Source organism: Coenobita brevimanus, chromosome 54 (genome assembly GCF_032717465.1).
Source record: "Coenobita brevimanus isolate Jiangsu-jjx chromosome 54, ASM3271746v2, whole genome shotgun sequence".
NCBI lineage: Eukaryota > Metazoa > Arthropoda > Malacostraca > Decapoda > Coenobitidae > Coenobita > Coenobita brevimanus.
The window spans coordinates 29572439-29597164 of record NC_137007.1 but is presented as its reverse complement, the minus strand read 5'-3'; the positions used below and the strand labels follow the sequence as shown (position 1 = coordinate 29597164).

At 51.5% G+C, this 24726-nt stretch overlaps 1 protein-coding gene across 1 annotated transcript in view; it reads left to right on the top strand.

Annotated features, from left to right (window-relative positions):
- The window catches only part of LOC145401074 (dehydrogenase/reductase SDR family member 6-like), a 6457-nt gene extending 4826 nt beyond the window's left edge, over nt 1-1631 (top strand). Inside the window, exons 7-8 of the mRNA XM_080273446.1 lie at nt 496-588; nt 1578-1631. Of these exons, the coding sequence (XP_080129572.1) occupies nt 496-588; nt 1578-1631 (147 nt within the window). The remainder of the gene's footprint in view (nt 1-495; nt 589-1577) is intronic.
- The last annotated feature ends 23095 nt before the right edge of the window (nt 1632-24726 follow it).

Below are 24726 nucleotides of genomic sequence, written 5' to 3'. Positions count from 1 at the left end.
CCCATTCATTAATTACTTCAGCACGACAGACCTTCCTTAAACCGAATAAAATTGAAAGACACAGGAATAAACCGGAAGAAAAGACGTCAGCAGACTGAAGGGGTATAGACAGCGGAAAGGGGAAAGATTTCATTTTACACAACAAAAAGGAGAAAGACAGAAAATTCCTTTTGTTTATTTTACATTCATTTTGCATATAAGAAAAAAGGAGAAAATTATATAACTGCTTCTATTTATTTAACATTAGTATTAATTTTGCTCGTAAGAAAAATTGATAAATTTATATAACTGTTTTTACATATTCCACGGATGAGATGGAGGGATGGAGTGGAGAGGTATATGAGAGCGGGAATGTGAGCTGGGAGCAGGGCAGTGAAATGGCGGGAGACAGGGCGACATGGAGGCGATTTGTTTGTGGCCACCCCTTACGGGATTAAGGCATTTGGCAATAGGTAAATAGATAGATAGACTTATTTCACCTTGTCATCGCCGCAGGACCACGTGAAGTACATGGAGGAGAAGATGATCGGTCGACTGGCCTACCCCGGGGAGGTGGCCAATCTGTGTGTGTACCTGGCGTCCGATGAGGTGGGTCGTGTGTGTGTGTGTGTGTGTGTGTGTGTGTGTGTTCTATTACTCATTACGTCGATGAGGTAGGTATTATTGATTCATTTGTTTGTGTGAGATTATTTACCTGGTGTTGGATGAGGTGGGTCTTTTGTTTTGCTTGTGTTGTTTCTTTGCCTTACGTCTGAGATCATAGACTTTAAATGCTCTGCGCGAAACCCATCTAAGGAAAATAGGTGACCTGCATTTTTACTTCCTACAGCGAAGTTGATGGAAGCTATATATTCACGCGTGTGTTTGTCTGTCTGTCTACAAGAGCTCTCAAAAAGTTGTTATCTAATTTCAGTGAATTATGGTGGATAGGTGGGCACTGGGTCAAGGAAGAGTTGATTAGATTTTGAGGTGGATTCGGATCCAGATGCAGGAATAAATAAATAAAATATAATTGGTTTCGGCGAAGGTGTCTGCTCTGAGACTGCATAACAGGTCAGACAAAGACTGTAGAGTTAGCTGTCCCTGCCAACGACGTGGGATGAATTACATTAGCGTTGGCAGGGGTATGTGCTCTCTGAATGCTTTCTAGTTTATCGGTCTTTAAGGGGGAAGCAGAGATTTTATAGTTCCACGGGGATCCCTCCTGACAACTGTACTGCTGTGTCTTGCTTTCCTGCTTGCTTTTTCCGAATTCTGCCAGCTCATTATTTTTTGATGGGATATATGAGTATTGAAGATCATGATGATGATGATGATGATGATGGTGAGGAGGAGGAGGAGGAGGAGGGGGAGGAGGAGAAGGAGGAGGAGTATATATCTGCTAAATATTCATTTTTTAAAATTTGTATATATATTTTTTCTTCCTCCTTTGGTACCTTAATGACCATCATCTGTGATATATGTAACTTCTCTTTTTTTTATATCCTTTACATACACTTCCTCTTTTTTCACCTCAATAATCCTCGTGCAGTCGATATCCACAAATCTACTGGTTCTGATCCATCCCTGTCTTGCAGTCGTCCTACCACACCGGCAACGTCTTCACAATCGACGGTGGGTTCTGCCTCTGAGTCACTCCTTCCGCCACACGCCCTCCACACCATTCCTCCCGCCCCAAGCCCTCCTGCAGCCCCTCGCCACTTATCGCGACGGTAAAAAAGCTCAAGAATATGATGAAAAGTCCTTGGAATTTCCTCTTTAGCTTTCATCTGAGTTCCATGTAGGGTCGGGTAATGTTATATCTTCTGTCACTGTGCCAAGTGAATGGTGGTACAGATTATTTTTTGTTTTTAAATTAGTCGTGTACTTCAACCATGAGTAAAAAATTTTCCAACGTTTCTCTTGTGACTGTGACAGTGAAAGGTGTTACATGAGCTGTTATAATAATTTATAAGCTAGCACTATGAAGCACACAGCGGAAGAGTGTGGAAAAAAAAAAAAAAAAAAAAAAAAGATACTCTCTGTCTCTGGGGAGGAATGAGAGATATGGAAGACGACACAATGCTAATGAAGGATTACTGGCCATTTTTTGTTCTCATGGCTGTACCCAGCAACTTGCATTCCAAACCCTCTGTCGCTTGTCTGATGTCACAATAGCAAAGTACACACACACTGAGATGGCTCGCCCGGAGATACACTACTCTGTTGCAAAACACTAAGCTACACCATTTTGCAACACTGGGCACACCTATTATACTTTTCATTTATGTACCTTACAATATTGTCTACCTGCCCAGACGAGAGAGAGAGAGAGAGAGAGAGAGAGTAAAAGGAAAGCAAAAGTCACAGAAGAAATAACAGCGAGACATCGTGGCAGCTTTATTTTTTTTTCTCCCAGACACTACTTCATAGACAGTTATGGTATATTATTATGAAGTTTTTGGATATGCTGAGGTGTACTGTTTCAGTACAGTATTTCTAGTGATGTATATGCTTGGTGGTGAACGAAGTAGCCTACTTCGTACATCAATTCATCTCCGTAAATGACCTTTAAAATGATAATGTTTCATAAATCTTTCGTGAATTTCTTTTTTCTTCTTCAAATGGAAATAAATCAATAGCTTATTCTTGTGGTGTTTTAGCATTCGTCTTTGCCTTATTTCTTCCTAATTACTTCCGTAAATACAGTGACCTACTATCGCATTGTATTTTTGCCACTAGATGATTTTCTTCACTCTCGGATTGACTTTTCGAACAGGCAGGTGTTACAGGTGGGTTCCGATAAAGTGAAGACAGTCGTTTGACCGGAGCAATATAAACAACCTCAGCCAATGAGAATGTCTTAATTAGTGATATGGACAGCTAAGATAGAAAATATCCCTAAGGCTCATGCGATTAAAAAAAAAAAAAAAATACAAATTGATAATAATAAACGTAATGCCCATGATACAAAGGAAAATAATGGCAACTAAGTTATAGTGACTTATCTAGGTGTGCTATACGATAAATATCCCTTAATAGAACTAAGAAATACAATCAGAGAGCGTGAAATGTTTATGGGACAATTTGTGTACATATTTAGCAGGCCCCAGTCACTTATATAACCTGTGAAATATATTGCAATTAATAAAAACAATAGAGCAAGCCACATTTATCAATACTCAGACTTCAAGGAGCTGGGGTGTCTGTATGTATAAACATTGTGTGTGGTGGATATACGTGCTCAAGGAGCTCCATATGTGCCATATTTACTCCATAAATATTGAGGAAAACTGAACAAAGGTTGCCCAATATTGTCATGAATATACGGGATACATACCCACACATTACACACGAGTATACAAATGTTTTTTACGCTCCTAGCCGGGAATCTCTCTCTCTCTCTCTCTCTCTCTCTCTCTCTCTCTCTCTCTCTCTCTCTCCATATTGTTCCGTGTAACTCATTGTGAGAAAAGGGCAGTGGTTACGGTTCTAAATCCATTCCACAGCACCTCTTCGTAACCAGCATCATGTTCTAGTAATCTGGTTCCAACAGCATTTAAGATAGACCAATGGTTTTGTGTGTGTGTGTGTGTGTGTGTGTGTGTGTGTGTGTGTGTGTGTGTGTGTGTGTGTGTGTGTGTGTGTAGCTTAGTCTCCCCTCGATTAACCCTTTTACTGTGACAAACTTAAGTTCTTTTTTCTAAATAGTTTTTTTTTTTTTTAGTTGGAGGATTTTTGTTGTCTTCTGACTGGCTACTGTATTATCTGTATTATTAAAACTAAGGACCATATTCTAACTGGCATAGAGGGCTTCTTAGCACCTCTTCACTAGCGATCACTTTTCATACTAGTCTTTAGCATACGACATACGACCTCTAGTGTTGAGATTCCGAAGCAGATGATACAGTTGAGTGGTGGTGGCTTCGTAGCTCCTCTGCCTTAGAGATTCATTTTCCATACTAGACATGAACATACGACCCCTCCTCTTTGGATATCGAGGCAGAGTTGACCACAATAAACGATACAGTTGCCGATACAGTTGTGTGTCTGGGCAAACGTGGCGATGACGCAGCGGTTCATAGGAGATGAGGGCAAGGTCATCTCAAGAGGGTATCATTGTAGTTCAGATGTTGGCCGGATTGCTGGGACTACCACAGGGGCTACCACATCCAGGCTACTCCTCCTCCTCACGGTACGTAGTGATGTTTTGCTCTTATACACTATGTCCCAAGTATTTTTTAGGTATTTGCACGTTAATATTGTGTGCATTTGATAGCATGTATGGTGACATTAGAGGTTTGATTTGACAAGGAAGCAAGTAGACTCGTTTCATGCTCGTAACGAAAGCTATTAGAACTTTCGCAAGCAGGACTTAATAAGTGAGATTGGTCCAATGATCTTTAGTGAAAAAGCAAGTAGTTTATGTACGCTTTCTTACTGATACCGCCGGGGGGCGCGGTAGCACAGTGGTAGCGCGCTGGACTTGTGATCGGGGGATTGCAAGTTCGAGCCTCGCCCGGGCTGCCGTGCCGGGAGGGGTAGCTCCCTCCTGTAACCCTAGTGGGGCTATATAGTCCAATACAGGGCTTAGCTCGGGGGAATTCCATTTCTCCCATTTTTTACTGATACCGCCACTTACAGCCCTTCGTGACAATCTTTGTAGTCCCCGTAGTGATAGTCCCGCTAATAGTCCCCTTGACGGTGAGAGTCCCACCTTGGTTGACAGTCCATAGCCCCGTGGTTGATAGCCCATGGCCCCGTGGTTGATAGCCCATGGCCCCGTGGTTGATAGCCAATGACACCGTGGTTCATAGCCCATAGCCCCGTGGTTGATAGTCCATAGCCTAATGATTGATAGCCCATAGCCCATTGGTTGATAGTCCATAGCCCATTGGTTGATAGTCCATAGCCCCGTGGTTGATAGTCCATAGCCCCGTGGTTGATAGTCCATAGCCCCGTGGTTGATAGCCCATAGCCCATTGGTTGATAGCCCATAGCCACGTGGTTGATAGCCCATAGCCCCCCCCCCGGCAGTGTGATAGCCCAGAGTCCCCCCTCCGGCAGTGTGATAGCCCAGAGTCCCCCCTCCGGCAGTGTGATAGCCCAGAGTCCCCCCTCCGGCAGTGTGATAGCCCAGAGTCCCCCCTCCGGCAGTGTGCCCAGGTCCCCACTCCGGCAGTGAGCCCAGAGTCCCCCTCCGGCAGTGTGATAGCCCAGAGTCCCCCCTCCGGCAGTGTGATAGCCCAGAGTCCCCCCTCCGGCAGTGTGATAGCCCAGAGTCCCCCCTCCGGCAGTGTGATAGCCCAGAGTCCCCCCTCCGGCAGTGTGATAGCCCAGAGTCCCCCCTCCGGCAGTGTGATAGCCCAGAGTCCCCCCTCCGGCAGTGTGATAGCCCAGAGTCCCCCTCCGGCAGTGTGATAGCCCAGAGTCCCCCTCCGGCAGTGTGATAGCCCAGAGTCCCCCTCCGGCAGTGTGATAGCCCAGAGTCCCCCCTCCGGCAGTGTGATAGCCCAGAGTCCCCCCTCCGGCAGTGTGATAGCCCAGAGTCCCCTCCGGCAGTGTGATAGCCCAGAGTCCCCCCTCCGGCAGTGTGATAGCCCAGAGTCCACCTCCGGCAGTGTGATAGCCCAGAGTCCCCCCTCCGGCAGTGTGATAGCCCAGAGTCCCCCCTCCGGCAGTGTGATAGCCCAGAGTCCCCCCTCCGGCAGTGTGATAGCCCAGAGTCCCCCCTCCGGCAGTGTGATAGCCCAGAGTCCCCCCTCCGGCAGTGTGATAGCCCAGAGTCCCCCCTCCGGCAGTGTGATAGCCCAGAGTCCCCCACCCCGGCAGTGTGATAGCCCAGAGTCCCCCACCCCGGCAGTGTGATAGCCCAGAGTCCCCCACCCCGGCAGTGTGATAGCCCAGAGTCCCCCACCCCGGCAGTGTGATAGCCCAGAGTCCCCCACCCCGGCAGTGTGATGGCCCAGAGTCCCCCACCCCGGCAGTGTGATAGCCCAGAGTCCCCCACCCCGGCAGTGTGATAGCCCAGAGTCCCCCACCCCGGCAGTGTGATAGCCCAGAGTCCCCCACCCCGGCAGTGTGATAGCCCAGAGTCCCCCACCCCGGCAGTGTGATAGCCCAGAGTCCCCCACCCCGGCAGTGTGATAGCCCAGAGTCCCCCACCCCGGCAGTGTGATAGCCCAGAGTCCCCCACCCCGGCAGTGTGATAGCCCAGAGTCCCCCACCCCGGCAGTGTGATAGCCCAGAGTCCCCCACCCCGGCAGTGTGATAGCCCAGAGTCCCCCCACCCCGGCAGTGTGATAGCCCAGAGTCCCCCACCCCGGCAGTGTGATAGCCCAGAGTCCCCCACCCCGGCAGTGTGATAGCCCAGAGTCCCCCACCCCGGCAGTGTGATAGCCCAGAGTCCCCCACCCCGGCAGTGTGATAGCCCAGAGTCCCCCACCCCGGCAGTGTGATAGCCCAGAGTCCCCCACCCCGGCAGTGTGATAGCCCAGAGTCCCCCACCCCGGCAGTGTGATAGCCCAGAGTCCCCCACCCCGGCAGTGTGATAGCCCGGAGTACCCACCCCGGCAGTGTGATCGCCCAGAGTCCCCCACCCCGGCAGTGTGATAGCCCAGAGTCCCCCACCCCGGCAGTGTCATAGCCCAGAGTCCCCCACCCCGGCAGTGTGATAGCCCAGAGTACCCATCGCCGGCAGTGTGATAGCCCAGAGTCCCCCACCCCGGCAGTGTGATAGCCCAGAGTCCCCCACCCCGGCAGTGTGATAGCCCAGAGTCCCCCACCCCGGCAGTGTGATAGCCCAGAGTCCCCCACCCCGGCAGTGTGATAGCCCAGAGTCCCCCACCCCGGCAGTGTTATAGCCCAGAGTCCCCCACCCCGGCAGTGTGATAGCCCAGAGTCCCCCACCCCGGCAGTGTGATAGCCCAGAGTCCCCCACCCCGGCAGTGTGATAGCCCAGAGTCCCCCACCCCGGCAGTGTGATAGCCCAGAGTCCCCCACCCCGGCAGTGTGATAGCCCAGAGTCCCCCACCCCGGCAGTGTGATAGCCCCGAGTCCCCCCCCCTACGGCAGTGTGCTAGGCCCCGAGTCCCCCCTACGGCAGTGTGCTAGCCCCGAGTCCCCCCCCTACGGCAGTGTGCTAGCCCCGAGTCCCCCCTACGGCAGTGTGCTAGCCCCGAGTCCCCCCTCCGGCAGTGTGCTAGCCCCGAGTCCCCCTACGGCAGTGTGCTAGCCCCGAGTCCCCCCCCTCCTACGGCAGTGTGCTAGCCCCGAGTCCCCCCCCTCCTACGGCAGTGTGCTAGCCCCGAGTCCCCCCCCTCCTACGGCAGTGTGCTAGCCCCGAGTCCCCCCCCTCCTACGGCAGTGTGCTAGCCCCGAGTCCCCCCCTACGGCAGTGTGCTAGCCCCGAGTCCCCCCTACGGCAGTGTGCTGGCCCCGAGTCCCCCCCCTACGGCAGTGTGCTGGCCCCGAGTCCCCCCTACGGCAGTGTGCTGGCCCCGAGTCCCCCCTCCTACGGCAGTGTGCTAGCCCCGAGTCCCCCCTACGGCCGTGTGCTGGCCCCGACTCCCCCCCGCCTCCGGCAGTGTGCTAGCCCCGAGTCCCCCCCCTCCTACGGCAGTGTGCTAGCCCCGAGTCCCCCCCCCTCCTACGGCAGTGTGCTAGCCCCGAGTCCCCCCCCTCCTACGGCAGTGTGCTAGCCCCGAGTCCCCCCCTCCTACGGCAGTGTGCTAGCCCCGAGTCCCCCCTACGGCAGTGTGCTAGCCCCGAGTCCCCCCTCCGGCAGTGTGCAAGCCCCTACTCCCCCACCCTACGGCAGTGTGCTAGCCCCGAGTCCCCCCCCGAACGGCAGTGTGCTAGCCCCGAGTCCCCCCCCTACGGCAGTGTGCTAGCCCCGAGTCCCCCCCCCTACGGCAGTGTGCTAGCCCCGAGTCCCCCCCCTACGGCAGTGTGCTTGCCCCTTTTCCCCCCCCTACGGCAGTGTGCTAGCCCCGAGTGGCCCCCCCTACGGCAGTGTGCTTGCCCCGAGTCTCCCCCCCTACGGCAGTGTGCTAGCCCCTATTCCCCCCCATACGGCAGTGTGTTAGCCCCGATTCCCCCCCCTACGGCAGTGTGCTAGCCCCGAGTCCCCCCCCTACGGCAGTGTGCCAGGCCCCGAGTCCCCCCCTACGGCAGTGAGCTAGCCCCGAGTCCCCCCTACGGCAGTGAGCTAGCCCCGAGTCCCCCCTACGGCAGTGAGCTAGCCCCGAGTCCCCCCTACGGCAGTGTGCTAGCCCCGAGTCCCCCCCTACGGCAGTGTGCTAGCCCCGAGTCCCCCCTACGGCAGTGTGCTAGCCCCGAGTCCCCCCCTACGGCAGTGTGCTAGCCCCGAGTCCCCCCCCTCCTACGGCAGTGTGCTAGCCCCGAGTCCCCCCCCCCTACGGCAGTGTGCTGGCCCCGAGTCCCCCCCCCCTACGGCAGTGTGCTGGCCCCGAGTCCCCCCCCCCTACGGCAGTGTGCTGGCCCCGAGTCCCCCCTACGGCGGTGTGCTGGCCCCGAGTCCCCCCTACGGCAGTGTGCTAGCCCCGAGTCCCCCCTACGGCAGGTGTGCTGGCCCCGAGTCCCCCCCCCCCTACGGCAGTGTGCTCGCCCCGAGTCCCCCCCTCCGGCAGTGTGCTAGCCCCGAGTCCCCCCTGCGGCAGTGTGCTTTCCCCGATTCCCCCCCCCCTACGGCAGTGTGCTGGCCCCGAGTCCCCCCCTACGGCAGTGTGCTAGCCCCGAGTCCCCCCCTACGGCAGTGGGCGAGCCCCGAGTCCCCCCTACGGCAGTGTGCTAGCCCCGAGTCCCCCCTACGGCAGTGTGCCAGCCCCGAGTCCCCCCTACGGCAGTGTGCCAGCCCCGAGTCCCCCCTACGGCAGTGTGCCAGCCCCGAGTCCCCCCTACGGGTGTGTGCCAGCCCCGAGTCCCCCCCCTACGGCAGTGTGCCAGCCCCGAGTCCCCCCTACGGCAGTGTGCCAGCCCCGAGTCCCCCCTCCGGCAGTGTGCCAGCCCCGCGTCCCCCCCCTACGGCAGTGTTCCAGCCCCGTGTGCCCCCCCTACGGCAGTGTGCCAGCCCCGAGTCCCCCCCCCCCTACGGCAGTGTGCCAGCCTCGAGTCCCCCCCCCTTCGGCAGTGTGCCAGCCCCGAGTCCCCCCCCCTGCGGCAGTGTGCCAGCCCCGAGTCCCCCCCCTGCGGCAGTGTGCCAGCCCCGAGTCCCCCCCCCTGCGGCAGTGTGCCAGCCCCGAGTCCCCCTGCGGCAGTGTGCCAGCCCCGAGTCCCCCCTGCGGCAGTGTGCCAGCCCCGAGTCCCCCCCTTCGGCAGTGTGCCAGCCCCGAGTCCCCCCCCATGCGGCTGTGTGCCAGCCCCGTGTCCCCCCCCCTGCGGCTGTGTGCCAGCCCCGTGTCCCCCCCCTCCGGCAGTGTGCTTGCCCCGAGTCCCCCCCCCCTACGGCAGTGTGCTGGCCCCGAGTCCCCCCTACGGCTTTGTTCTGGCCCCGTGTCCCCCACCCCTACGGCTGTGTGCTGGCCCCGAGTCCCCCCCCCCTACGGCAGTGTGCTGGCCCCGAGTCCCCCCCCCCTACGGCAGTGTGCTGGCCCCGAGTCCCCCCTACGGCAGTGTGCTGGCCCCGAGTCCCCCTCCTACGGCAGTGTGCTGGCCCCGAGTCCCCCCTCCTACGGCAGTGTGCTAGCCCCGAGTCCCCCCTCCTACGGCAGTGTGCTAGCCCCGAGTCCCCCCTCCTACGGCAGTGTGCTAGCCCCGAGTCCCCCCTCCTACGGCAGTGTGCTAGCCCCGAGTCCCCCTCCTACGGCAGTGTGCTAGCCCCGAGTCCCCCCTCCTACGGCAGTGTGCTAGCCCCGCGTCCCCCCCCCTGCGGCAGTGTGCTAGCCCCGTGTCCCCCCCTCCTACGGCAGTGTGCTAGCCCCGAGTCCCCCCCCTCCTACGGCAGTGTGCTAGCCCCGAGTCCCCCTCCCCCCCCCGGCAGTGTGCTAGCCCCGAGTCCCCCTCCCCCCCCCGGCAGTGTGCTAGCCCCGAGTCCCCCTCCCCCCCGGCAGTGTGCTAGCCCCGAGTCCCCCTCCCCCCCGGCAGTGTGCTAGCCCCGAGTCCCCCTCCCCCCCGGCAGTGTGCTAGCCCCGAGTCCCCCTCCCCCTCCCGGCAGTGTGCTAGCCCCGAGTCCCCCTCCCCCTCCCGGCAGTGTGCTAGCCCCGAGTCCCCCTCCCCCTCCCGGCAGTGTGCTAGCCCCGAGTCCCCCTCCCCCCCAGCACTGTGCTAGCCCCGAGTCCCCCTCCCCCCACGGCAGTGTGGTAGCCAGAGTCCCCCCCATGGTGTGATAGTCCATAGTCCCCCCATAATGTGACAGCATTTAGTCCCCCTATGGTGACAACCCATAGTCCCTCCATGGTGTGATAGTCTATAGTCCCCTCATGGTGTGATAGCCCATAGTCCCCCCCCCCGTTGGTGTGAAAGCCCATAGTCCCCCCCCCCGTTGGTGTGAAAGCCCATGGTCACCCCCCCTGTAGTGTGATAGCCCATCGTGCCCCCCCTTGCAGTGTGATAGCCCATCGTGCCCCCCCTTGCAGTGTGATAGCCCATCGTGCCCTCCCTGCAGTGTGATAGCCCATCGTGCCCTCCCTGCAGTGTGATAGCCCATCGTGCCCTCCCTGCAGTGTGATAGCCCATCGTGCCCTCCCTGCAGTGTGATAGCCCATCGTGCCCTCCCTGCAGTGTGATAGCCCATCGTGCCCTCCCTGCAGTGTGATAGCCCATCGTGCCCTCCCTGCAGTGTGATAGCCCATCGTGCCCTCCCTGCAGTGTGATAGCCCATCGTGCCCTCCCTGCAGTGTGATAGCCCATCGTGCCCTCCCTGCAGTGTGATAGCCCATCGTGCCCTCCCTGCAGTGTGATAGCCCATCGTGCCCTCCCTGCAGTGTGATAGCCCATCGTGCCCTCCCTGCAGTGTGATAGCCCATCGTGCCCTCCCTGCAGTGTGATAGCCCATCGTGCCCTCCCTGCAGTGTGATAGCCCATCGTGCCCTCCCTGCAGTGTGATAGCCCATCGTGCCCTCCCTGCAGTGTGATAGCCCATCGTGCCCTCCCTGCAGTGTGATAGCCCATCGTGCCCTCCCTGCAGTGTGATAGCCCATCGTGCCCTCCCTGCAGTGTGATAGCCCATCGTGCCCTCCCTGCAGTGTGATAGCCCATCGTGCCCTCCCTGCAGTGTGATAGCCCATCGTGCCCTCCCTGCAGTGTGATAGCCCATCGTGCCCTCCCTGCAGTGTGATAGCCCATCGTGCCCTCCCTGCAGTGTGATAGCCCATCGTGCCCTCCCTGCAGTGTGATAGCCCATCGTGCCCTCCCTGCAGTGTGATAGCCCATCGTGCCCTCCCTGCAGTGTGATAGCCCATCGTGCCCTCCCTGCAGTGTGATAGCCCATCGTGCCCTCCCTGCAGTGTGATAGCCCATCGTGCCCTCCCTGCAGTGTGATAGCCCATCGTGCCCTCCCTGCAGTGTGATAGCCCATCGTGCCCTCCCTGCAGTGTGATAGCCCATCGTGCCCTCCCTGCAGTGTGATAGCCCATCGTGCCCTCCCTGCAGTGTGATAGCCCATCGTGCCCTCCCTGCAGTGTGATAGCCCATCGTGCCCTCCCTGCAGTGTGATAGCCCATCGTGCCCTCCCTGCAGTGTGATAGCCCATCGTGCCCTCCCTGCAGTGTGATAGCCCATCGTGCCCTCCCTGCAGTGTGATAGCCCATCGTGCCCTCCCTGCAGTGTGATAGCCCATCGTGCCCTCCCTGCAGTGTGATAGCCCATCGTGCCCTCCCTGCAGTGTGATAGCCCATCGTGCCCTCCCTGCAGTGTGATAGCCCATCGTGCCCTCCCTGCAGTGTGATAGCCCATCGTGCCCTCCCTGCAGTGTGATAGCCCATCGTGCCCTCCCTGCAGTGTGATAGCCCATCGTGCCCTCCCTGCAGTGTGATAGCCCATCGTGCCCTCCCTGCAGTGTGATAGCCCATCGTGCCCTCCCTGCAGTGTGATAGCCCATCGTGCCCTCCCTGCAGTGTGATAGCCCATCGTGCCCTCCCTGCAGTGTGATAGCCCATCGTGCCCTCCCTGCAGTGTGATAGCCCATCGTGCCCTCCCTGCAGTGTGATAGCCCATCGTGCCCTCCCTGCAGTGTGATAGCCCATCGTGCCCTCCCTGCAGTGTGATAGCCCATCGTGCCCTCCCTGCAGTGTGATAGCCCATCGTGCCCTCCCTGCAGTGTGATAGCCCATCGTGCCCTCCCTGCAGTGTGATAGCCCATCGTGCCCTCCCTGCAGTGTGATAGCCCATCGTGCCCTCCCTGCAGTGTGATAGCCCATCGTGCCCTCCCTGCAGTGTGATAGCCCATCGTGCCCTCCCTGCAGTGTGATAGCCCATCGTGCCCTCCCCTGCAGTGTGATAGGCCGTGGTCCCCCCCTCGCAGAGTGATAGGCCGTGGTCCCCCCCCTGCAGTGTGATAGACCGTGGTCTCCCCCCTGCAGTGTGATAGACCGTGGTCTCCCCCCCCCTGCAGTGTGATAGACCGTGGTCTCCCCCCCCCTGCAGTGTGATAGACCGTGGTCTCCCCCCCCTGCAGTGTGATAGACCGTGGTCTCCCCCCCCCTGCAGTGTGATAGACCGTGGTCTCCCCTGCAGTGTGATAGACCGTGGTCTCCCCCCTGCAGTGTGATCGGCCGTGGTCCCCCCCTCGCAGAGTGATAGGCCGTGGTCCCCCCCCTGCAGTGTGATAGACCGTGGTCTCCCCCCTGCAGTGTGATAGACCGTGGTCTCCCCCCTGCAGTGTGATAGACCGTGGTCTCCCCCCCCTGCAGTGTGATAGACCGTGGTCTCCCCCCCCTGCAGTGTGATAGCCCGTGGGCTCCCCCCCCTGCAGTGTGATAGACCGTGGTCTCCCCTGCAGTGTGATAGGCCGTGGTCCCCCCCCTGCAGTGTGATAGACCGTGGTCTCCCCCCTGCAGTGTGATAGACCGTGGTCTCCCCCCTGCAGTGTGATAGGCCATAATCCCCCCCTTTGCAGTGTGATAGGCCATAATCCCCCCCTTTGCAGTGTGATAGGCCATAATCCCCCCCTTTGCAGTGTGATAGGCCATAATCCCCCCCTTTGCAGTGTGATAGACCGTGGTCTCCCCCCCCTGCAGTGTGATAGACCGTGGTCTCCCCCCCCCTGCAGTGTGATAGGCCATAATCCCCCTTTGCAGTGTGATAGGCCATAACCCCCCTCTTTGCAGTGAGATAGGCCATAACCCCCCCCTTGCAGTGTGATAGCCCATCGCTCCCCCCCCCCTGCGGTGTGACAGCCCATAGTCCCCCCCTGCGGTGTGATAGCCCATAGTCCCCCCCCGCGGTGTCACAGCCCATAGCCCCCCCTGCAGTGTCATAACCCATAGCCCCGCCCCCTGCAGTGTCATAGCCTATAGCACCGTGCATGGTTGATAGTCCGTGGTGATACAGTACTGTGCCTCTTTTACTCTAACTTGGCCTAGATTTTGGTCTTTCTGCAGTTTACTTGATACTGTATTGGTTGAAAGCAGTGAAATAGTGCCATGGTTCTCTACTCTTTCCACGGCATTTCATGACTAGCACCATATTCTTGTGTTAATATATTATACAACTCTGAATTCAAGATGGACAGATGATATTATAGGCAATGTTAGAATAAATACTATGGTCACGAAAGAGTTGTGGAAATTGTAGTCTTGGCATTCTTTTATGCCAAGGACTTGGGTGAAATATACGTAATGAATTTAATTGCAATAATATGTATATCAGATTATTATATTAAGGAGGCTTCATATCAGACTTTTATCATTTATTTGTATTTACCTGTATTAGGACCTACTGTGGCGTGTAGAAATGTCATGTGTGAACAACCGTAGTCGAAACTAGATATGATGCCTTTACCAAGCTTACTAGCATAGGACCATATGACGTTGTTACTGTTAAAGTTGTTTAAACAGTATTTAAAGACAACATGGACTTAAACTAAATTTCTGCCCCATAAGTTTTGTGTGCTGGATGCTGACCCTGCTATCCTGGGGTACTACTCTGGTCATTCTCCTGCCGTGTGGTGCCGCCACTGCAGAGCATGGATTTGAACCACTACACTGAAGCTCCATAGGTTTTTGTGCCGGTGTTAACCCTGCCGTCGTGGCAAAGAACCTGCTCCTGCTAAGTGGTTGTGCCTCTGCCAAGTGCTGCTGAGAACTGATGGTGAATGCTCTTATCCTTACGAGGTTTATTTCTTATATTTATAATTGATATTTGATTAAGCTGTTTATAACTGATATTTATTTGTATAAAAAGTGGACAGATGTAAAAACACTTATGCTCCATAGGTGTTGTGTGTGCCGGCTGCTAACCCTGCCATCCTCACGAACTCTGCCATTTCCCCTGTTGAGCGATAATGAACTATAGTTGCCCCTGCCGGAGAACTGTGGTCATCATGCCCATGCAGTCATAATCTTAAGGAGTGAACTATAGTTGCCCCTGCCGGAGAACTGTGGTCATCATGCCCATGCAGTCATAATCTTAAGGAGTGATTAACTGGCCCTGCCCCTGCCTTGTGATGCCTGAGAACTCTAGTGGTGGTCATACCCCAGCAAGAGTGATGCCTGAGGACTCTAGTGGTGGTTGTACCCCTGCTGAGTAATGCCTGAGGACTGTGATGGTCTTCGTACTCAAGTGAAGCCCAAGGACTCTGCCAGTCATCATACGTCTACTGGGTGATGCCTGGTGACTCTGGTCATGGTTGTATCCCTACTGAGTTATTCCTAAGGACTCTGGTGGTGGTCATACCCCTGCCAAATGCCGCTGAAGGACTCTGATGGTGGTTGTGCCCCTTCAAAGTTCTGCTGGAGGACCCTGGTGGTGGTTGTGCCACTACAACGTTCCGCTGAGGGACCCTGGTGGTGGTCGTACCCTTGCAAAGTTCCGCTGAAAGACCCTGGTGATAACTGCCCCTGCAGAGCTATGCTGAAGGACTCTGGTGGTCATGTTGCAGTGCTGCTGAAGGATTCGGGTGGTAGTCATGCCCCTGTAAAGTTCTGCTGAAGGATTCAGGTGGTGGCCATGCCCCTGCAAAGTGCTGCTGAAGGACTGGTGGTGGTCATGCCCCTGCCAAATACCACTGAAGGATTTGGGTGTCTTGCCCCTGCAAAGTGATGTCCAAGGACTCTGGTGATTGTGCCTCTGCCATGAGTAGTAGAGAACTGTTGGTGAGTACCATTTCCTTAATCTTAAAAGGTTTGTCTGTTATAATACAGTATTAAGTACTGATTTATATATTAAAAGCTAATGTGGATTTTAACTACGCTGCAATACATTTCTGCTCCACAGGTGTTGTGTGCCTGCTGCTGTCTCTGGTATCCTGGCAAACAACCTGGGCATTTCTTTTTGAGGACTGCTGAGGATTCTGGTTGTGCCCCCTGGTGTATGAAACTGTGTCCCCTGCTGAGTAATGGCGAAGAACTCTGGCTGCGGTCCCTTGCCGAGTGATGGCGAAGAACTCTGGCTGCGGTCCCCTGCCGAGTGATGGCGAAGAACTCTGGCTGCGGTCCCCTGCCGAGTGAGGGCGAAGAACTCTGGCTGCGGTCCCCTGCCGAGTGAGGGCGAAGAACTCTGGCTGCGGTCCCCTGCCGAGTGAGGGCGAAGAACTCTGGCTGCGGTCCCCTGCCGAGTGAGGGCGAAGAACTCTGGCTGCGGTCCCCTGCCGAGTGAGGGCGAAGAACTCTGGCTGCGGTCCCCTGCCGAGTGAGGGCGAAGAACTCTGGCTGCGGTCCCCTGCCGAGTGAGGGCGAAGAACTCTGGCTGCGGTCCCCTGCCGAGTGAGGGCGAAGAACTCTGGCTGCGGTCCCCTGCCGAGTGAGGGCGAAGAACTCTGGCTGCGGTCCCCTGCCGAGTGAGGGCGAAGAACTCTGGCTGCGGTCCCCTGCCGAGTGAGGGCGAAGAACTCTGGCTGCGGTCCCCTGCCGAGTGAGGGCGAAGAACTCTGGCTGCGGTCCCCTGCCGAGTGAGGGCGAAGAACTCTGGCTGGGGTCCCCTGCTGAGTGATGGCGAAGAACTCTGGCTGCGGTCCCCTGCCGAGTGATGGCGAAGAAATCTGGCTGCGGTCCCCTGCTGAGTGATGGTGAAGAACTCTGGTTGAGACCCCTGCTTAGTGATGGCGAAGAACTCTCATCTGCTCGTACCAGATGTATCTACTTTTGTAGTATTTATATTTAATATGCAATATAAAATTAAAATTTTGTCTTGTTTTCTTGCCTTTCTTTTTCATACAGTTTTTCAATCGAGCCCTAAATTTGTCTGACTGAAATGACAAGTATACTTATGAGTAACTTGACATATTAAAAACTGAAATATGTCAAGGCTGTAATATGGGAAAAAAAAAAAAAAAAAAAAAAAAAATCTAAAAAGGTTTTATTCAATGGAAAATTAAACCAAAAATATTTGTTCAAAACATATGAAAGAATAAAAATATAAATCAGTTCAAGAAACATGCATTTGAAAAAAATACACATTGAAAATAAAATTTAAAAAAAGTAAAAAGGAACAAAATACCCCCCAGACTGGCAAAATATGAAAAAATTAGCATTTTTCAGAAAAAAAAGAAAAAGGCCCCCAAATGGATTTTTTGGCCCCTCAAAAATGTACCCAAGTTGACTGCTGAGATTAATGGAACCAGGTTTCATGTCGAGCCCTGCGTAATCTGAAGAGTGTCCAGACACAACCTAAAACAGGATAAAGGTGTTAAAAAACATATAGGCACTCTCCAAAAATTCCCCACCCCTTTCCCCTTCCTCCATCACTATAACTATAAGCAGCAGGGCAAGAGAGGAAGGACAAAGGAGCGGGAGAGTTTTGGAGAGGGCATGCTGAAGAAAACGTGTCAAGTGGGAATGTGTGTATAGTTGCAGACATAAACACTGATCCACTTAATGATCAATAATTGGCCAGGAAGTGTGCAATGACTTCTGGAACCTAGTGAGGCTACCTTCAAGCATAACAAACCTTTCAGAATACAGTAATGAGTATGAGCTTTTTAATTCACGGACTAAAACCATAGAGCAGTATTTTTGTCCACAACTATACCAACTAGGCTCACAGCATCAACACACACAGATGGCCATCTTGGAACTGAAAGTTGCCAGCCAATATATTTAAGGGGAAATTCTTCTACTTCATAAAATTTTGAGGTAAGTTTGAGATCCAGCTTGTATTCTTAGTGAATTTTTGGACTTAGTATAATTCTGAGATGCCAACCAGTATTAGTATGAGGAATTTTTCAACTTAGTATAAATTTGAGATGCCAACTAGTATAATTATGAGCAATTTTTTTTACTTAGTATTTTTCAACTTAGAAGCGTCGATACCAATAATAAAAAACTGTGGGCATCTTGTATTTTAAAGCTGCTGATCTATATTACGAAGAGAAAATTTTTGGATTTAAGGAAAATTTTATGATGCTTAGATACCAATGATACAAGAGTGAGGCATCAATTAATTAATTTCTGAATAATTCTGTGGACATTCATAACACCAGTGATAGCTCTGACTTACAAATTACTTTCTTTTTCTCACTTTAAAAAAAGATATATACCAAAACAATGAATTTACAGGATAATGTTGCCCATAAAATGAACATTATTTGGTTAATCAAACTGATGCTGGCTTGTAATTAATACAGGGTAGTCCATATATTACATTCGTCTAATCTTATGGGGACAGCAGTCTGGTTACGAGAGAAGCAAAGATGATTTGGTTGCTTCACAAAATTAATAACCAAACACACAATCAATGGATATTAAAAGGCAAATACTTTACCACTAAACATAAATGAGGTTATACAATTAATGGCCATGGTAAAACAGACATTATAACACTAAACAAGAAAAAGATTATGCAATCAATTGACATGAAAAAGAAAATATTATAACACTTATCATGAAAAGGGTTATGGGAGAGAAAATGATGCAGGGGAAACAATGGTACAGATCACTTAGCCATCCCCTCAACAATGATGCATAATACGGTCATGTTGCCTAAAGTGCGTCTTCGCAAAGTGTCTCACCTAATGCACGACGGGAGTCTGACAGTAATTAATTATTTAGAAAGTGTGTCTGCTACTTGCAATGTGCAACAGACATGAAAAATTGAGGCAAATATGGTATTCTCTCACAACTGGCGAGCATAATTTGTTGCGTGCAATGGGTAAGGGTGGGGCTGGTGAGTATGTGTGGTGGGGTGGGGCTGATGTGTGAGTGGGTTCCATGACAATTCACCGTCAAAACCAAGGCCTTAAAGGCCTTGGTCAAAACATGGACAATTCCTCATCAGGACAATTCGTGCTCTGGACAATTCCCCATCAGTCTATTTATATAAAGTAATCACTCCAATATCTGACGTAATAGAGCCATAGGTAGGTCTGGATATTGGTTCTGTCCGGATATTGGGCCCCAGCTTATGGACTTGTACTTATGGACCCTAACTCAGAGAAACACCTATACAACTCCCTCTGGACATGCATAGCACCTATTTAAGACCCAAATCACACCAAAAAGGCACATAAATGACTGAAATAAATCCAAAAGAAACATAAAATGAGGGTTTAGAAGTATGTTCATACATTAATAAACTTTCTGGTACTTATGGACCCTAACCTAGCCTAACTCAGAAAAACACATTCCTACTGCACATGCATAGCTACTAACACCCTATTCACACCAATAATGGACATTAAAGAGTGAAATGAGGTAAGTATAGTATGGAAAAAAGTACAGTATGAAACAATCTGCCTACCAACAGCAAGTCCCTGGCCACCTCGATGAATAACCGCCTCCTCTCGGACTCTGACAGTATGAAGGATTTCCTGAAGCACTTGCAGTACACTGTTCCTGAAGTCTTGCACTGAACTTAGTCAATCACACACAGAAGTCCGTTCTCTTCACAGTGTGCACTCTTGTCTAAATAATGCTCCATTGTAACTTACTAAGTGTTGCACTTTAACTTTTCCCATTCATATAATTTTCCAAAGCCAAAACAAACAAGTCTATTTACATTAAATTTTTTTTCTATTGAGTCTTTTCTCTCACACCTTTAAATCCTTAACACAACACATTGTTTTTTTCACTGCACAACACTCTAAATTCCCGTGTGGTCTAGTGGAGAAGTTCTTGCTGTTTATTCACTGTCAGAGTCCGAGAGTATCACTGGCAGGCGACCTAGGGGTGCATCTCTGGGTCGTGGTGATGGCGTACCCACTGCAGACGACTCTGAAGACAGCCGCAGACTCACGTCGGGCGGTGACTCCACCGTGGCTGATGTGCTGGGCTGTGGCTCGGAGCATGAGGGCCTGTCTTGGGCAACGGAGTGGAGCCAGGGTTGGGCACAGTGGGGGTCACGAGCCTGAAAAAACTGTCAATGGTTGATTGACGCAATGACCGACAATTCTGACGATTGATGATGCGCTGCCTGAAACCACGCACTTCCTCCACGAGTCCCAAGGGCCCCATCTCCCTGTTGCAGTCCGGGTGTTCCAGGTAGTCAGGACGAACTCTAGATGTTCCCGGAGTGCGCTCAGCTTGGGGATGGCTGGAGTAGTGTACTGCTGAGAGGAGTCCGCATCATCGTCGCCTTCAGCGTCGGAATCTTCAAGTTTGGTACTGACACCGGCAATCGAAGACGCGACCTCGATATCAGACAACGTCTGATACCCAGGATCGCCCTTGTCGTCATCCAACCACTCATGAACATCGTCCACATCTACATCGTCGCCGTGCGTACGTAGACGTGCATGGAAGTCATCCACGTCAAATCCTAGAAAATCGTACTCCACATCCGTTCCGAGAAGCAGACGAGACCAACCATTTTCCAGAGTCTTCACAGGGACTTCCTTCCATATACTAGCCCAGTTGTACACCGCAGACTTGATGTTGTAGCGGCGAAGGTTTACCAAAGTCCGCTTGCCTCGTGTGTCCCGTCCCTCCCTGTGCTCGTCCTCGTCCTTGAGAACAACCATCACCTCGTCCAGGAACTTCCTTCGGTACAGCCTCTTCGTTGCCACGATCACTCCTTGGTCCATTGGTTGAATGACAGCAGTCATATTAGGTGGCAGAAACATGCACCTAATCCAGCCATTCTCAGCCACCAAGTCCTTGTCGTACGGGTGGGCAGGTGCATTGTCGAGGAGAAGGAGGGCCTTTATCTGGTCGCGTGGGATTCCCAGTGTCTCCGTCTGGTAATGTATGACCTCCTTGACGAAATGGAGGTGGAACCAGTCTTTGAAAATCTGGGCTGTAAACCATGCCTTCAAAGAATGGTACCAGACAACAGGAAGGACATCCATCACCCCACGAAGACACCGAGGCTGCTTTGCACGGCCAACAGTAACGGGCTTAAGCCGGTGCATGCCGTTAACATTGGCACAACACAAAGCAGACATCCATTCCTTGCAGAAGCAGAGGAAAGCTTTAGGAAGTTGAGAGATGGTATGAGGCACAAGGGCTAGAGGGTAAATGCATATTAAACAAAAGTAACGACATCAAAGGTTGGTGGTGGTACAGACAAAGAAGAGGGAGAGTGGCCATGTGAAGTTTGCCACAAGGGCATGGGAAGTAATTCCATCTTGTGCAGTGTTTGTGACAAATGGGTGCACAAGAGATGTAGTGGTATTAGAGGCAGACTGCGAGATAATGCTGATTTTATGTGTACGGCGTGTCGGGGAGAGCAGGTGGAGATTGTCAGGCGTGAAAGGATTGAACTCGCTGGTGAGTCACTTCAGTGTGTGGAAGAGTTTTGTTACTTGGGAGACATGTTATGTGCTGGAGGTGGCTAGGGTGAGAAGTGGTTGGAAGAAGTTCAGGGAGCTGTTACCTCTCCTGACACTGAGAGGACTCTCCCTACGTGCTAAGGGGTCTTTGTATGCAACATGTGTTAGAAGTGTGATGCTGTATGATAGTGAGACCAGAGCAGTAAAGGAAGAGGATATTCGTGGGCTCAAACATACAGAAATGACAATGATTAGGTAGATGTGCAGTGCGTCCCTGCATGCAAGGCCTGGTGGGGGCTGGGTTTACGATGGAAGAGTTGAGAGGCAGGACGAGACTGGAGTGTATTGGTGTTGTGATGACGAGAGGTTGATTGAGATGGTTTGGGCATGTGGAGAGGATGGGGGATGATAATTGGGTGCAGAAGGTGAGAAGTGTTAATATTGGGGGTGGGGTTGCAAGGGGCAGACCGAGAAAGACATGGGATGAGGTCATTAAGTGTGACCTCAGGGTTAAGGGACTGAACTGGGAGGCTGCCATGGATCATGCAGCATGGAGAGCTGCCTGTAGGTGACCAAGGCCAATGCATGCAGGCATGCTGGAGCCTTCAAAAACAAAACGAAAACAAAACAAAGAGATGCTACAGAAACTCCTGTACCACCTAGAAAAATGACCTTATTTCTAACACATACAGAAACACTAGACATGTAGGATCATCTGGACCTTCGCTAAACTAGTGAAGAACTTCATGCCTGAAAATTCTTAGGGTGCTAAACTGACATATCAGATGGGCCATTGCTAGAGTGACATACCGTGCATATAAAAATTCTTCAAGTTTGGCTGACTGACCAGGCCTGCATCTACATAGCATATGAAAAAGAAATCTGGTTTACCTTTAACATCACAATGAGATGAAAGGATGCAGATGGTTTTAGTGCTGACAGTTTTCTTGCAATTCCGTTCATCATCATCAGCAGCAGCAGCCCAAGTTAGTCCACTGCAGAATAAAGGCTTCTCCTATCTTCCACTATGATGTATTAACTGTCAGCATGTTCCATCAAATCCCTGCAAATCTTGAGGTCAGAACAAGTGGCAAGATGAGATGTGGGATCCACTCCTACATCTGCTGAAAAAAATCATTATCAGTATCATCATCATCTTCAATTCTATTCTCACTAAGGTATTATACCTGGAATAGTTATGATACAGAAAGTGGAAAATACAGAAATCATTACCATTACTATTTTCATTCATCAAGCCTTGCAACTCCTACTCACTCACTCAGGGTAAAAGATGCTGGGTGTAAACTTCACTCACCTGCTCACTCCACCCATGAAGGCTCCCTCAAGCAAGTGTCAAGGCAACGACTCTTCCCCCATTCAGTATCTCTGACAAAAATGACTGACATACTTCAGACAAGATCTGCAGTCTTTTTCTTGGTGTATTCCTTCCCGGGTTGATGCTTTCAGATATCAGCCTGTGAATAAGATCAATCTAAGGAAAATGTACCATGTGCCCAAATATCAAGAATTACTGTTCACATATAATGCAAGTACAAAAAGAAAATAAAGGGTAAAGCTTTAACATTATGGTACTATTTACTGCGAGATTTTTTTTTTTTTTTTTTTTTTTTTTTTTTTTTTTAAACACTAGATTACAGGTGTCCATCCATAAAAAAAAATGTAACAGTTGGACTTGAACTGCCATAGGTTGAAGCTTGGCAGGATACAACTCTGAGGAAGAGAGATCCAGAGATGCAGTTCAGGGAATAAAAGAATTCTGATAGGCAGAAGCTGTGCAATATGGCAGTACAGTATTACAGTCCAATCATGAGTACTACCATATGCCAGTGTAGTGCAGGGGAAAGTATAAAGAGGTAGCACAATGTTTGCAACTTCGTCTGAGCATTTGCCATTAAAGTATTTGTAAAATAATGCATGGGAGGCAACATTCCCTCTTACTTGTAAGGAAGGTTGTTCATTTGTATTAGTAGAGTTGTTAATTATTCTAATAGTTTTGTTCTGAATACAGTACTGTCTAGTTGTTTTAGTGCAACCTCTCCACATCCACTCCACAAGGGTGAGCAATATTCCATCTGCGAGCACACATGACTTGTAAGTTGCAACTAACTGCTCGTCAGTGAAGTTATGGCCTCTGTGCAATAATCGAAGTTTCTTTGAAGAGGTTTTACCAAGTGATCTAACATGAGAGGTCCAGCTGAGGGCAGAGTTAAGTGAAACACTGAGAATTTCAATATGTTTAGAGATTGGAATATTAGTAGCACTGAAGGTAATACAGGAATCAGGCAATCTGTCTATTAGTAAACTAAATTTATTTGGTTTTCCTAGTATTCAATAAGACAATGTTATTTTGTCCCCATTCAGTTATCTTAGATAGACCTTGATTTATGGAGATTGCTGTACTGAGTTGGGAGTTAGAGATACTGGTGTTAAACTTTGTGAAAGGGTGTTTAAGTGTGAATGAACTGTGAAGTGTTGAGTCGTCTGCATATGAATGGATGGGATTATGGGTTACTGATAAGGGATCATTAATATAATTCAGGAATAGGGTTGGAACCAGAACTGATCCTTGTGGCATCCTGGCATTAACTGAGTGGAAATTGGAATACAGTACCATTATACATTATCTACTTTTACATTTATCTTTCCGTCACTGAGAAATGAGGAAATCACAGGAACAAAAGATGATACCATAGTAAGAGAGTTTGGAGAGCAGGGAATGATGCCACAATCTGTAGAAAGCTTTAGAAATTGCAAGGGCTACTGCATCAGTTTCTCTATGTTGGTGAACTCTCCTAGTTTGCTGGCAAGAATACCATATTTCACTCTGCACACATATTAGCACACACTGTTTCTTGGTTTTAACCCGATAGCTGCTACGTACTTCATATGATGAAAAACTTGTAGCTGCTACATACATCATATATGCATTTTTATTTTTATTTTTTACCCACTGACTGCGGCTGTATCATATATGATATCTGAGTCAAAATGGCTTTCACTGCGGCTGTATCATATATGATTTCCTGCTTTCAAAAATTCCGCCGTCACAACTGGCACGAAATAAATCAGCTAATAATTCATGGCACTCTATAGAATATTGCCATACATAGATTATGCATTTTTACGAGGTGCAGAGCTCAGTTAAGTTACCTACAAAATGCCGAAGGTAAAGGTACGAAATCTTCTCCATGCTGCCGCTAGCAGTAGCCCAAGCAAATATTCGATGAAATCTCTGGATGAGTGTAGTAATGATAGTGATTTGTTGTTAGATGATGACAAGGATGGTTCAGATGCTGTTTTACACTTTACCTGATCACAAGATTGACACTGATGACACAGTGCAACCATAACATATTGTTCACCTGAAGGAGGGAAGGAAGGAAGGAAGGAGGGAGGAGAGGAAAGGGCTGACACCCGATAGCAGCACTACATCGAGTGAGTGGTGGGTGAGTGCCCCCAACTACCACAAATTAATGCTTAAAATTGCCAATGTCATTGTCTCATTTATCTTCTATGCAGTCTGACTGGGTCAGAGGAGGTTAAATTAATGCTTTGGGGGTCTGAGGAGCAAAGGCACCAAGTTAGTTTCTTTCCTCATCCTCTTGCCTGCGGGTGACTTTACACTCCCTCTTTTGTCTTTCTTTCCTCTTCTTCTGCCTGTGGGTGACTCTACACTGAGTGACAAGCCAAATACTTTCCTGTACACCAGGAAGCCATTTACTATGCTGGGTTTCGTTTCGTTTCGTTTTTGTTTTTAAAGGCTCCAACATGCATGCATGTTTCGGCCTTGGTCACCTAATGGCGGCTCTCCATGCTGCACGATCCATTGCAGCCTCCCTGTTCAGTCCCTTAACCCTAAGGTCACACTTAATGACCTCGTCCCATGTCTTTCTCGGTCTACCCCT